Source organism: Xiphophorus hellerii, chromosome 14 (assembly GCF_003331165.1).
Source record: "Xiphophorus hellerii strain 12219 chromosome 14, Xiphophorus_hellerii-4.1, whole genome shotgun sequence".
Taxonomy (NCBI): Eukaryota; Metazoa; Chordata; class Actinopteri; order Cyprinodontiformes; family Poeciliidae; genus Xiphophorus; species Xiphophorus hellerii.
This window is the reverse complement of record NC_045685.1, coordinates 9,169,175-9,183,637: the sequence shown is the minus strand read 5'-3', so window position 1 is coordinate 9,183,637 and position 14,463 is coordinate 9,169,175. Positions and strand designations below refer to the sequence as shown.

Below are 14,463 nucleotides of genomic sequence, written 5' to 3'. Positions count from 1 at the left end.
GTTGTTTGGAGAGGACATTGTGATTTAGGAAACGGGTTATATTGAAAGAGGTTTGAAACTCAGGTGTCATTTAAATTCAAATCCGAACCCCTACAAATCATTGACATATCTGTTGATATGTTAAATAATTTTGCACAAAGTCCCTTAAGTGAAAGGTCATCGACTTGTCAAACAAAAAAACATACCTGTGGTTCAATCATCCAGAAACTCTCCGGTCTCCCGGCTCTGTGTCCTTTATATTTGGAGGCAGAAAATACTGGACTCTTGTTGACGGTGTCGTAAACGTTCCGCTGTTCTTGAACGTCTGGCAGATGGGTTTGTATCTCCACCTTTCCGAGACGTTTCCTTTCTCCAAGATCCCTGGACGTCGGGTGGAATCTGATGCAGAAAGAACTCCGTGAATTCACCACTTCAGTTTCCACAGGAATCACAGAGGAAAGGATCAGAGCAGCGAAGGTCATCAAGCTTTTCAATGCCAGAAACTCCATCATCAGATGATCTATTGCCATGGAAAATAAAAATATATATACAGTATATTTAGTAGACATAATTAGACTCCTTTCATATCTGTTAATAAAACCCCCAACTTACCCTGTTTGCTATTAATTTAACTTCAAGCTTGGATTCCAGAGGCTGAGAAGTTTGAAGTTTGTTTTATCGGTCCTGGTCGTTTCTTGGACAGAGTTCTTCTGGACCGAGTGCTGAGACGTTGGTTCTGGAGTCTGATGGAGAAGAAACTCTTCCACCTTTGGGGGAATCACGTCCCTGAGGGCTCAGACGATTGATGCCATGAAAGCAAGTTTTCTAAAAGAACAAGCAAGAAGGAAAAAAAATACATATGTCACCACAGACAACTAAAGACCCAGTTCCAAATTACATTTGATATTTATATAACTCCTTTTATAAATGTTATCTTTAAAGCTAGTGGTTAGTGAATATTTCTTTTTAGCAATAAGTAAAATGTTTTAGATGATCTCTCTGCTGATGCATTAACTCCTGACTGTGCAACATTTTCCAGTCGTTCTGTCTACTTGAACATTGACCAGATTGTTTAATCGGCTTTTTTTCCTGTAAGCTGGAATGTATTAAGTCACTGGAAAAAGTTTTAAGATACGTTTAAAGATAGGTAACACGTGCTCAATATAAAGGTTAGATGGTTGTGATCACATTATTATTGATAATAACTCACTTAAAGTCACTACAACACTGAAAACATAACGAAAACTGAGGAACATCCTACCTCTTCCAAACGAACGAGGCGAACTCGTCTTCACCTGAGACTCAGACGATCAGCTGCACTGAAGAAAGACTCGTTTCTCCTCAGGATGTGTGAGAACCATTTCCTCTTTTCTTGTTTTACTCTGTGAAATCAAAACCTAAATGCACTTCACCTCAAATTCGCTGAATACGGTTTTGCACTTTTTGCGTTTTTGCAAACTCAAGTAGTCACAGGCTGAAGTTATTCTTTAGCCATGAAAGTTTATCTCTTTTTTTCTCTCTACAAGGAACGTGTGTAATCAACTTTCTGAGGTAGGATGTGTGTAAAAATTAAAAGACGAAACACTAACAAATGACAGTCGACCTATCAGTTGTCTTTAAGGTGGAGAGAAAAATTTGAAATATACCTGTAGAATTTTTTTTTTTTTTAAAGGCTTTTGTGTCAGTACCAAGAAAAACGCAAAGCATTTAAAAATCTGAATTATGACAAGTAATACTTGACCTCATTTTGTGTTGGATTGAGGACCAAGGAATTTATACTTTTCTTTCTTTTAAGAAAAAGTCATGTTTAATATGAATATGTTGAATAAAGTTATGGCTGCTTATTGGCAATACAAAAAACAGATATTCATCAGTAGACATACAGTAGATCTCTTCTTCCTTGGAAACACATTTTGCCACAGAAATATTAAAAAAAAAAAAAGAAAACTTGGAAATTTGCATTTAATGGTAAAAAAGGAGACTAAGCTACACGCAGCCCAGGAGGGAACAAGCAGCCAGGCCAGCTGTTTGTGAGCATAAAGTTTTTTTTTAGATGACTAAATGATTTCTTTAGAGTGAGTTTTACTCTCTGTTATTAGAAAAAGTCTCCTGATGTCTTTAGTGAGAAGTAGTTAAATTTCTAAGAGTTTCTGTGGAGAAAAGTAATATTGATATTACTGCATGACAGACTAATTGCTCTATCCAAGTTCTCCCGAGGTGTGTGTGTGTGTGTGTGCATGGTTATTTGTCCTGTCTGTCTCTGTGTTGCCCTGCGACAGACTGACGACCTGTCCAGGGTGACCCCCACCTCTCGCCAGGAACGTTAGCTGGAGATAGGAACCAGGACCTCCTGACCCCAATAGGGACAAGGGTGTTAGAAAATGGATGGATGGATGGATGGATGGATGGATGGATGGATGGATGGATGGATGGATGGATGGATGGATGGATGGATGGATGGATGGATGGATGATTCTTGGATATTTTTCTTTTATTTTTTAGATTCAGTCTCTTACAGTTGAGGTGCATCTATGATGAAAATTGCAAACCTTTCCATTCTTTGCAAGTTGGAGGGGAAAACTTGAAAAATTGTGCTATCAAATAAATCTGGTTCCTCTTTCACACAAGAAATGCTTCCTGTTAATGTTACAGTCTAATAAAAACGGAAGTTCTTGGAATTCCAGGAGCAAAACTAAGAATTTACTGGGAAGGGTTTTATAAAGTGATAAAGCTGTCATATGTGTTTAGGAGAAAAGCATAAATCTGATATCAAAGTTCTATTGACCGTTTTTTGAGACATTCTTAAACCTAAAAGATTTTGGAGCCGGTTAGATACACATCATCAAACTGACTCACAAAAGTGAGAGTAGTTTGGAATAAAGGAAATGATGTTTAAGATTCTCTCAGAGTTAAAACCTCAACATGAGTTCAAAGCGAAGTAATAATTCATTGAAAATGTTCTGATGCAGCTTCATGAAACTTATTGCTTTTGTGTTTCTGATTGTTATTTTTGTTAAAGCCCAAAACACTCAAACCTAACTATTTAGTATTTGCATCAAGTCACCGGCGGCATTTCATATCGACGGCTTTCAGCCATTAATCACTTTTCAACCATTTTTACGTCTATGATTTTTTTCATGATTATTTTTTAAAGAGCACTTTAAAAAAACTTTTTAAAAAATACCAAGGCTGATGCTCATTTAAATTTTTTTTTCAGCTTTAATGTTACAGACTTTCTCAAAACTACTTAAGTTTCTATTCATTATCAATTTGACTGTTAAAAATATATGAACACATTTCATATTTACAGAATACTAAAAGGAAACAGCTGTCCCAGAAATCTCTAAAACATTTTCTTTTAAATGCACACAATACAAATCACAGGACCAGCTCTTTAAATAATCATCTGATTTACTTTAAAGCCATAAACGTCTCACGTCGCTTAAAAAACCACAAGTCACAACTCGGACACCAGGGGGAGCTGTGTGTCCACGAGTGTATGTTTTAAAGTTGTTTTCACAAAGAGCTACATTTGAAAACCTAAGGTGCAAAAAGTAGTTATATATGTTCTTAAAAGTCTGTCAACATTCATAAAAATTGACATATTTTATCACAGTAAAAAAATAAAAAAGAAAAAAATTAAAAAGTAAAATTTACACATCTTAACCCTCCTGTTATGTTCGTTTCTAGGGTACAGCAAAAATGTTCGTGGGTCAATTTGACCCAGGGAGTGTTTAATCATGCAATAGTGTCAGAAACCAAAAAATTCCTCCAAAACATTTTTGTATCTGATTATTAACTCCAATACTAACCATTTCAATCAATATTTGTGCAATGATGTTTTATTATTTCTCAGAAATTAAGGATCAATGACGACAACCTGCTCATTTACTCATTTGGACATAAAAAAAGGAATTTAGATTTTTTTTTTTTTTTGTAACCCCTCCAGGGGGTCTTTTTGTGGGCTCTAGTGTCCCTTTTCATGAAGTAGGCTGACAGGAAAGGGGGAGGGAGAGGGGGGAAGACATGCGGTAAATGTCGCCGGGTCCGGGAGTCGAACCCGCGACAGCCGCGTCGAGGACTTGAGGCCTCCAAATGTGGGTCGCGCCAACCCCTACGCCACCACGGCACACCCCTGGAATTTAGATTTTTAATGTCCACTGAAAAAAACCTAGACACAAAAAAACAATAATTTCCTTGAAGTTGACCTTTGGTAAATTATTTTATATTATACTTTTTTTTTTTTACCAAAGGGTGATCTTTATAATTGAACTTGAGACACACATACTGTTCTGGGTCAAATTGACCCGCTGATTAAAATCAAGATAAATGAGTCATGCAGAGAGTATTTATGTTTTTCTCCACTTCTGCTGAGTGTCCACTCAGTGTGGGTGGAGTTTGTCCACAGGAACAGAAAAGATTCCCGTCAAAGGTTGTGTGAACACCTGCTTTCTCGCAGTTTCCTAGTGAAGTAAAGAGAATAGTGAGAAAGTGGGCTTGTGTGTGTGTGGTTGCGTGTGTGTGTGTGTGAGTGTGTGTGTGGTGAAATATGGTTCATAACTGCAAGGAAACATATAGAATTGGACATTATAAAATCTTTTTTTGCACTTTAACCTGACTGCCGGGTCAAATTGACCCGAACAGTATCGATGTAAAAAGTAGACCTAGGGTTTGGTACAAATGTGTAAAATGAATAAATTTTCAACTTATGTCTAGAGTGCACCTATTAAGACAAATAGAAAACGTTTCATGCAAAAGAAATGCTTCTATTTATTTTTTTTTAATTTGTAAATTTTAAAACGGGTCAATTTGACCCGGAACATGAGGCTCATAAACGCATCAAACACACCACAATAAAATCTATTAATACTTGAAGAATTTTCAAATCAAAGATCTTATTCAATAGGACCTTTGAGCCTCAAAAAGTAGTGAATTACAGTAGAAAGTATTTACGTTACATTCACAGAAAATATGCTCGTTTTAAGAGTAATAAAGGTGTCTGAAGATAAAGTGTCGTCAGATACGTAGACAATATTTAACACTCTCATTTCCAACACTGTCATAATACATAGTTAAAGCTTACAAAATAAAGTTCGTTCATCTTTAACTGCATTTTTTAAAATCAGCTGTAAACAGATGTAACGAACCAAAATTCTCACGAAGCAATCAAAGCTTAAAGTTTGAAATTTAAAGCTACATTTAAACTCACAAATACTCTGAAGCGCCCACGACAAGCAGTGTTAAAAATATATATATTTATCAGTAAGACAAAAATGTCCCCATAAACAGGATGAGCTCATGAGATTCAGCTTGTTCTTTAAAAGCTGTTACTGCAGCACCACAAAACGGTTGGCACCATTTATTTCCCAATACCAGAATTGTACCCATTTGTCATCGTAATAATTACATAAACACTATTTGCTTCTAACTCGATTCTGAGCAAAACTAGTTCTATTACTTGACAAAGACTGAGATGTTTTCCTACTTTGAAGGCAGGAGACGTTTGAGAAAAGGTAGAAAAATATGTATCTATTGACAACCTGAAGTTTAAAAATGAATAGTACCCAACATGAACATGATGGAAGAGATTCATCGTCATAAAAAAATAAGTAAAAAGACAAACAAAGAGGAGAAAACAATGAGTTTTAAAAGTTGGCAAATTCTACTTTGTTCTTAGAGCTATACTGACCAGATGTGTTTTTTTAAAAAGAGTTCCTGATGTCTGTTCTGGTATCTGAAATAATTGAAGATCCCGACTAGATAAGTAACTTCAGAAAACCCTAATTAGAAAGAAAGAAAACCTTGAAGTGCCATTTTAGAACTGGCCTGTCCCATTTTTTATATGGTGACCTTTATGTGTGTCCAGTCATCAGATGCTTTAATGCTATATCTGCACCAAGCATTATGATAATTTGTCTCAGTATCCCACGCTAATGGATCAGAGACTCTGACTCTTCAGTCAGACCGTCCAGAACGCTGAAGGGGTTAATGTACATACGGGGAGACCTGACAACACCAGGACGAGAACCGGAAAAACTCCCAGCGCGGGTAATTTTGTTTTCCTTCGAAGTGGAAGCTGAGGAAGAACTGGAAGAGGTAGAACTGTTGTTTGTTAAAACACCAGGAGAGCTTTTGGGCCTGTTCTTTTTAGGAGCAGCAGAGAGCTGGGCCTGTCCTGAACCAGCCGGTTTGGGGTCTTTCGCCTTGGACACGTTGCCAGATTTTGGATTGTGGTTTGCCAATGTGGCAGCTGGTGGTGTGTTGCTATGGTCAAGGGTTGGGGTAACTTGGTGAGAGGCATTAAGTGAGGATGAGGAGTTAGATGTTGGTTGGTTTTGCTGTCGAGCGGCACTGTATTTGGATCTAAGTTCTTCTAGTTCTGCTTTTTGTGTGGAGATGATCTCATCTTTTTTAGAAATGTGTGACTTCAGCTCTTTGATTTCTGCTTTTAGCCGTTCGATTTCTCCTTGTAACTGGGTGTTGATGGCATTTTCCTTACTGGGACTGGGCAGCTGTGGTGGTTGAGTTGATTTCTGCCTGCAATCTGTGAAATAAGGGGAAAAAATTAAACCAGGTAACACTTGTAAGTTAAAAAGAAAACCTCAGTGATGGCTGCAATCAACCACTTTTGTCTTTCGTATTAGAACATTACACCTTTACTCCTATAATTTGCTGCCTGTTTAACTAGGTTTTTCTTCTCAAGTATTATTTTGCTAAATTAATGTAGTATTCGTCAGATACTTCAGGTATTTCATTGCTATATTCTATATATCTCCTTCTCTATATATTTCAGTGAAGAGGTAGTCATACTGTAGGTGCACTGCTAGCACCAAATGTCCAGGTTATCCTACCCAGATGATTCACTCAGGCTTTGCTAGAATGTTTTCTCACCATCTACACAATCTTCCAAAACAGGCCTGAATTGAATAATCGGGAATACCGGGACAATTCCCGGTGTGCCGGTCTGACGTTTGCGCTACAAAGGCTGTTTTTCTTTTTCTCTCTTTTCAGCCGTCATGCTAATGAGACCCTTAAGTCAGGTATGGCAGGCCATTTCAGCATAAAATCAGTTTCATCTGACCATCTGTAATTACATTCCAGATATCTAAAGAATGAATTTTGACTAGACAACTACATTTTGACTACCCTGAATGGTAATTTTAGACAATTAGAGACATCTTAATTGACTAACGTGTCTAGTCATAAAGCTTTCATGTCTTTAATAGTAATAGGTCATTATCTAAAGTGGGTCCATCCAACACATATGTAAATGAGAGGTCTATGCATCTCTACCAGCAGTATCGGAAACGCTGAGTACTTCCATTAGCCAAGACTGCCAACAATTGTGGATTTTTTTTTGTGTAAGTTACACAAGGCAAAGGGATATTCAGTCTTGAAAAGTCATTACATGCCTACAAAGACTCATACGTTAGAAGTAACTGTGTTAAAATAAGCATTAAAATGACTGAATCCATATCTAAACAGGAGTTGCTGCAGAAAGTTTTCGTCTGCTCCAGCAGAGGTAGTAAAACGTTTGCAGACTTACCAAAGCATCTACATTTCTTCCACAGAAAATAAGTGACCGCACACAATGCAAGTACAGATGCGGGTCCCAGGACACTCCACACCATGCTGCCGGTGCAGGTTTTCATGCAGTCGTCTGAAATAATAGAAAATCAATTATGGCAGGTGATAAAAAATATCTTCAAAGGCTTTTCGCTCAAGCAAGACAAAAAAAAAAAACATTCCAAACTGATGAGTTTTCTACTGAGTGCTTGAGATGTGAGGAAGAATCAAACGAAAACTGCTTGATTCTCATACACGTGTGAATTAGTTTGTGTTCCATTAAAATTTCACAAACCAACAGCTACATTTTGTTTATCATGTAAGATAAAATATAAAACTACATATTTACACTTACTGTGATTGCAAGGACATAATGACTACATGCCAATACTGACCTTATGGTCTAATTTAGTGATTCAGAACACATTGGTTGTTCGTGGACAAAATTAAGTTTTGAAAATTGATGAGAAATAAAGTGAAGACAAATCTAGACTCTAGAACAATATGATGTGTCAACATGTTAGGTCTCGGTCTGGCACATTTGATTAATGAAATATAGCAAAGCACACCGTCTGTGGTGATTTTCTAATAAAATATGTTGACGAAAACATAAGCGGACAGCTTTAAACGCAACCATGTAAACCCTAAGATTTAAACATATCCAAATACACTCAAATGGCTACACTGTGTAATTTTTTGAAATTGATAAAGTTCTGATTTTCTTGACCCATTATCAAAAAAACTCTTCATAAGCTTAACTGCATGATTTACGATTTTGATTTAATAGTAAATCAAATTTACTGTCGGCCATCTTTTCCTTAGAGAGGATGTTTATACCACTTCTGAGTCGACCCGAAAAGCCCATAAAATGTACAAGTGGTTCAAATACAAATACATTAAAAGTCATGTGCTTATCAAACCGTCTTTGTCAGAATTGTAAAGGTTTTCCCCTAATTAACACCACCAGCTCATAAATATATATTCAACACATTACTGTACCTGGGATATCAATATGTGCATATCTTGTCTTCTTCAACAGCGGCTGGTGAACACGGCAGGTCACTCTGCGATGAAAAAGTAAAAGTGTTCAATTTTTACTTTTTACTCAACTAATTAAAGACAAACGTCAACATTCAAGTGACATCCCAACAGGCTTTTTGTGAAAAACAATCCCTCTTGGTTGATTTGAAGAAAGCTAGAAGTTGTACCTGTTGGTGACGATCTGCAAAGACGCTCTCCTTTTAACATTATAACCTCCAGCTGAGTCCGGAACGGTCCGTGGGTGTTCGGCTTCAATCCCATTGTCTTTCTCGTCGTAGAACGTAATCTCCGGCTCTGGGAACCAGTGTTCGGCGCTACACTCCAGTGTCAATCCCCCGTTGGCACCAGAGCGAACAAAGGCGAGCTTCGGCTCAGACGCAGCACCTGAACAAAAAGGTTTACTTTATAATAAAGAAAAACCCTGAACAAAGTAAATCATTGAAACCACATTTGATATTGGTAGGAACGCAGCACTGTGTGAATTTTGCAAGAGATCTAAATGACAGCTCATCTTATGGCACAAGCACAACTTGCAACGGTATTAAAACAAACTTCTCCTGTAGCTGAAAATGGCCTCAGGAAGCAAGACAAGAACAGAATCACGTTCTGACAAAGTCTTCTTCCTTCCTTTAGTCGATATTGCACTCATGTATAGAACAAAGAGTGACTTCGAAGATTGCTTTCACAACTGTGAGTTGCCAGACTGAACAGGTAATTCCCCTGCTGAAGCTGAAACTTGTTATCCTAATACAGGTTTCAGGTTTTAGTACTGGTTTCAAATGCGGGCCAGTTGAAATATTGTAGTCTACTCAGTGCTGCACACGAGCCGTCATTTGCCATTTTGATGACACCTGGATTTAAACCCATTGTTTGCTTTAGTAAATATCTAAAGCTGCATATTTAAAGCAAACCATTCATGATCACCAAAGAAGTAACCAGGCTGGCCTCATGATGCAAGATAGCCAGCGTTTCATTTGATAAACTAGTTCTGGTTTGACGTGGTTTTCTGGTGCGGTTACAGTGTGGTTACAGCTGTAAGTCTGCACCAGCTTTTTACATTTAGAGAATCCCTTTTCTGGCTTTCCTTTTAGCAAAATAGCTTAAACTAAGTCAGGTTGGATTAAGAACATTACCTTTAAGTCTTACCACTGCATCGGCTACAAGTCTGGGCTTTGGCTGGGTATTTATGACACATTTATATGCTTTTATCTAAACTAGAGTCTAGTTTAGAGACTAGAGTCCCTCAAACGGTGGATTCGGGTCAAAATGCAGTTTTCCCAGATTGGTTGTGAGATTCAGACTGATTTTTTTCTGTCTTTTTTGTTAGTTTTTTTCTGTGTATCTTTGTCATTGTTTTTTTTTTAACCTTTTGCATCAGAGGGATTACATTAGATGTAATCTACATCAACACCTTGTGTTTCAAACTTTCTGTTACAAGAGAAAAAAATTCAGAGAACTGTGAAGCCGGAAACTGCGACTATTGTTCAAATTATACCACAGCTAGGTTATGAAAAAAAAAGACCTCAGAGGATATCCTGGATTACACTCAGACTTATTAGACACTCAGTTTCTTTGACTCCTACGTGTTCCTTCTTCCTTCCTACGCTCTTGCTAAACGCTTTCGATGTCGTTCAGCTAGCAGGTCAATCTCCACTCCATGCTCAAATCTTTTGCCGCCCTGTTTATAGCTCCATTTCTTTTACCATCAACTCTGACCAAGTTCGCCACAACAACATGCTGCTGCCTGCCACCATGTCTCACAGTGGGGGAGGAGGGGGGGGTTAGTTTTGCACCACACACGGTATTTTAAATGTGCGCCCTTGACTTTGGTTCCTTCTGATATGTTCACCTCCACATGCATAATGTTTCCTCTACATGGGTTGTGTCATTCTTTGAGCTAATTTTCTCTTTCCACTTTTCAAGGTTTGTGAAATGAACAGCATATAGTCGTCCTGCGTGTCAACAGCTTCTCTCTCCTACAGAAGGTTTGGAGCTCGGCGGGGCCTCAAGGCTGCTTCTCTGATTTATCCTTTCCAGGAGGAAATGGACCCTGATTTCCTTAGTTTTGGGAGATCAGAGATCAGCTGATAGTTACATGCGAGGCCAATCTTAGCTACTCAGCGCAAAGGTCTACAAATCTGCCACTGTCCTCTTTTGCTCTGCCGTGAGAGAGGGGACAGTCCCAACAGGTCATGTCTGCACGTTCACAATAATAACAGTCACCTCACTGTTGCCAACTCAGAAACTTTCTTGCTGTTTAGAAACATTTCAGACGAAAAAAACCAGCATCAGCCACAATCAGTATTAGCAGGTCAGGCTTTTTAAAGATCGGTAATCAGCGATCGGCCAGGCAGCTGTAATCGGTGCACCCCAACTTTCCAATACCATCAAGCTTGAAGTTGTGCCATATGATTGAAGACAAGTTGAAAGCTTAAGATATTTTTTAACTACTTTATATATTTGGATTTGTTTTGATTTGTAAAGTGCCTCTAGACAAAATATAAAGTGAATCCACTCTACGCAAATAAATTAGATTGAACCGCACTTCCTCTTAACTTGTGTGTTCCTGTTTCCCTGAACGCCACAGTAGCCACCACACCGTGTGTTAGTGTAAAATAATAATAAATAGGGCGTAAATTATTATTTTGAAGCTTCAAAAGACACAGGACCAGATCAGCAATGGAACATGTTAGGATATATACTGTAAAGACTCGCCCAGCAGCCACAGAGGTGATGACCTACCCACAATGAGGTCCAGCACTGCTTCAACCTGCCGCTGCTTCCCCACCATGGTCCTGCACAGATATCGGCCCCCGTCAGACAGCCTCAGCTTGGAGATGACCTGAGAGATGTTGCCCAGCTTCACTTCCTCCAGAATGAGGCTGGTCCTATTGAGGAAGGCCGAGTTCTTCTCCTCCACGGTCTCCAAGCCATGGCGGTACAGGAGGGTGATGTTGGGGGTCATCTTAGCCTTGGACCACTCCACAGTGAGGAGGTCGCTGGTTTGCTTGGTTCGGCAGGGCAGGGTGACCGTTTCATTCTCGTTCGCCACTACCGTCTTCGGCGCAACGTCTGCCGACACTGGTGTGGAGAGGGAAGGAGAGGAAGCAGCTACATTAACCCTCCTGTTATGTTCGTTTCTAGGGTACAGCAAAAATGTTCGTGGGTCAATTTGACCCAGGGAGTGTTTAATCATGCAATAGTGTCAGAAACCAAAAAATTCCTCCAAAACATTTTTGTATCTGATTATTAACTCCAATACTAACCATTTCAATCAATATTTGTGCAATGATGTTTTATTATTTCTCAGAAATTAAGGATCAATGACGACAACCTGCTCATTTACTCATTTGGACATAAAAAATGGAATTTAGATTTTTAATGTCCACTGAAAAAAACCTAGACACAAAAAAACAATAATTTCCTTGAAGTTGACCTTTGGTAAATTATTTTATATTATACTTTTTTTTTTTTACCAAAGGGTGATCTTTATAATTGAACTTGAGACACACATACTGTTCTGGGTCAAATTGACCCGCTGATTAAAATCAAGATAAATGAGTCATGCAGAGAGTATTTATGTTTTTCTCCACTTCTGCTGAGTGTCCACTCAGAGTGGGTGGAGTTTGTCCACAGGAACAGAAAAGATTCCCGTCAAAGGTTGTGTGAACACCTGCTTTCTCGCAGTTTCCTAGTGAAGTAAAGAGAATAGTGAGAAAGTGGGCTTGTGTGTGTGTGGTTGCGTGTGTTTGTGTGTGAGTGTGTGTGTGGTGAAATATGGTTCATAACTGCAAGGAAACATATAGAATTGGACATTATAAAATCTTTTTTTGCACTTTAACCTGACTGCCGGGTCAAATTGACCCGAACAGTATCGATGTAAAAAGTAGACCTAGGGTTTGGTACAAATGTGTAAAATGAATAAATTTTCAACTTATGTCTAGAGTGCACCTATTAAGACAAATAGAAAACGTTTCATGCAAAAATAATGCTTCTATTTTTTTTTTTTTAATTTGTAAATTTTAAAACGGGTCAATTTGACCCGGAACATAACAGGAGGGTTAAGAAAGTGTGTAACCTTATTTGACCTCTTTCGGCGGCCGTCCACGTCCTTCAGCTTTGAGAATATGAAAAAGAACATTCGAGAACTGCTCGCCTCTTCCGCTAGAATAAAAGGTTAAGCGGCTGCTCATACATGAAGTTATAACTACAAATGTATTTAAAGCAGATTTAATTCGCTCTGTATGAGTAATTATACGTTTAAACTCGAAGGACTCGCTGAGTTGGTCGAATTTAGCTGAAGTTACTAATATGCGGAAGCAGCAGCGAACCTGACGTCACTTGCAAAAAAACACTCGTTTTTATTATTAACTCCAACTTAGACTGAGCTGATTCGCGACACGCAAACAAGAAAAAAGCCACAAACGACACGCTACGTCGGGCAAATAAATCGCAGTTTAGACCAAAAAAGCAAATATGAACAAGTTAATCAGGCCAAACCTGGAGAGAAGCGCAAGACACAGACGACGACAGAGAGGAATCCGACTTGAGCGGCAGAGAAACGGAGGAACGTTCTGCTGTCCGTCCTGCTGGTCCTTGAAATGAACTTTAAACTTTCAACTAGGGGTCGTCTAGAACCTCGGTGAACTTGGTCCATTTTTGTTCCAGCAGTAAACCTCGACGCCCCGAGGTTCGAGAGGCTTTAGATAAACAGTTCCGCTTTGGAAGGGGAGGGAATAATGGACACTTCCTGGTTAACAATAACTGTTTATTGTTAGTATAAATTATTTTTATAATGATATTAATAATAATAATAACATTATTATCATTATTATTATAATTTTCATTCTAAGTTTAATTGAAATTAATAAATCTTTTAAAATGTCTAAGTCATTTACAGCGCAGCCAAGCATTGTTGTGCAGAAAGACAATACTTAGAAATGTTTTCACAACAGCACTTTCAGAACAGCCTAGTTCCTTTGTGCAACATCTGGACTCGTTCTGCTCGAAACTGCTGCCTCCATTTGAGACTGAAGCATAAATGACACCCTGGACTCCTCACTCAGTCAGTACTGTGTAATCTGACTAACAAGGATATTATTTCAACTTTAATTTTAAGATTTTATGAGTGGTTTCACTGCTGTTTTTTTTTTTTTTTTTTTAATTACTAAACACAAAGTTCATGTCATTCAGTTGTGATGATGGGGCAGAAAGCAGAGAAGAGGGAGAAAATACAGCAAAATATCAAACCAAAATAAAATATCTTGTTTTAGAGGCAGGCTGCATGTTTCAAAAGACTCTCACCAAACCTTAGATTATTTTTAAAGCAATTCAGAGAAATGCAAAACAATCTACAAATACATTTATTTGATCAAGTTGTGTGTCGCTCACTAGACTGATAACAATATGACCATTTGCTCTTTAAATAAATCATGTCCAATTTATCAGACATGATAAATTGGACATGATTTGACTGCAGGGCGCTACTACTACAGTTAGCGGCGCCCTGCAGTCATTCTGCATGGAATTTGCATGTGTGGTTTTCTCCCACAGTGTAAAACCATGACTATTAGGGTAATTGGTCTCCCTAAATTGACCTTTAAAGAATGTGTGTATGGTTGCCTGTCCTGTGTCTGCCTGTGTTGCCCTGTGATGGACAGAAGGATGACCTGTCCAGAGCATATCTTACCTCTCACCCGATAACCAAGATAGGAACCATCTCCCACATAAACCTGCAAACACATCTGGGAGTAGATAACGGATGGATGAAAGCAAGGAGCAATCTCACTCCCAGTCTCGTGAACAAAACATTCAATAAATACCAGCCAGATGCACATAGACTAGAATGACAAGAGAAGTAAAACCCAAGAATTCAAG

The 14,463-nt window shown here is 38.4% G+C and overlaps 1 protein-coding gene across 1 annotated transcript; it reads right to left on the bottom strand.

The window, feature by feature from the left end:
* Window positions 1-4,823: 4,823 nt before the first annotated feature.
* LOC116733056 (butyrophilin subfamily 3 member A2-like) lies at window positions 4,824-13,327 on the bottom strand. The gene is made up of 6 exons (XM_032583746.1): window positions 13,087-13,327; window positions 11,329-11,667; window positions 8,754-8,970; window positions 8,545-8,609; window positions 7,526-7,639; window positions 4,824-6,523 (listed from the first exon to the last, which is right to left on the bottom strand). The coding sequence occupies exons 1-6, from the start codon at window positions 13,241-13,243 to the stop codon at window positions 5,910-5,912; spliced, it is 1,506 nt and encodes a 501-aa protein (XP_032439637.1). The 5' UTR covers window positions 13,244-13,327; the 3' UTR covers window positions 4,824-5,909.
* Window positions 13,328-14,463: the final 1,136 nt, after the last annotated feature.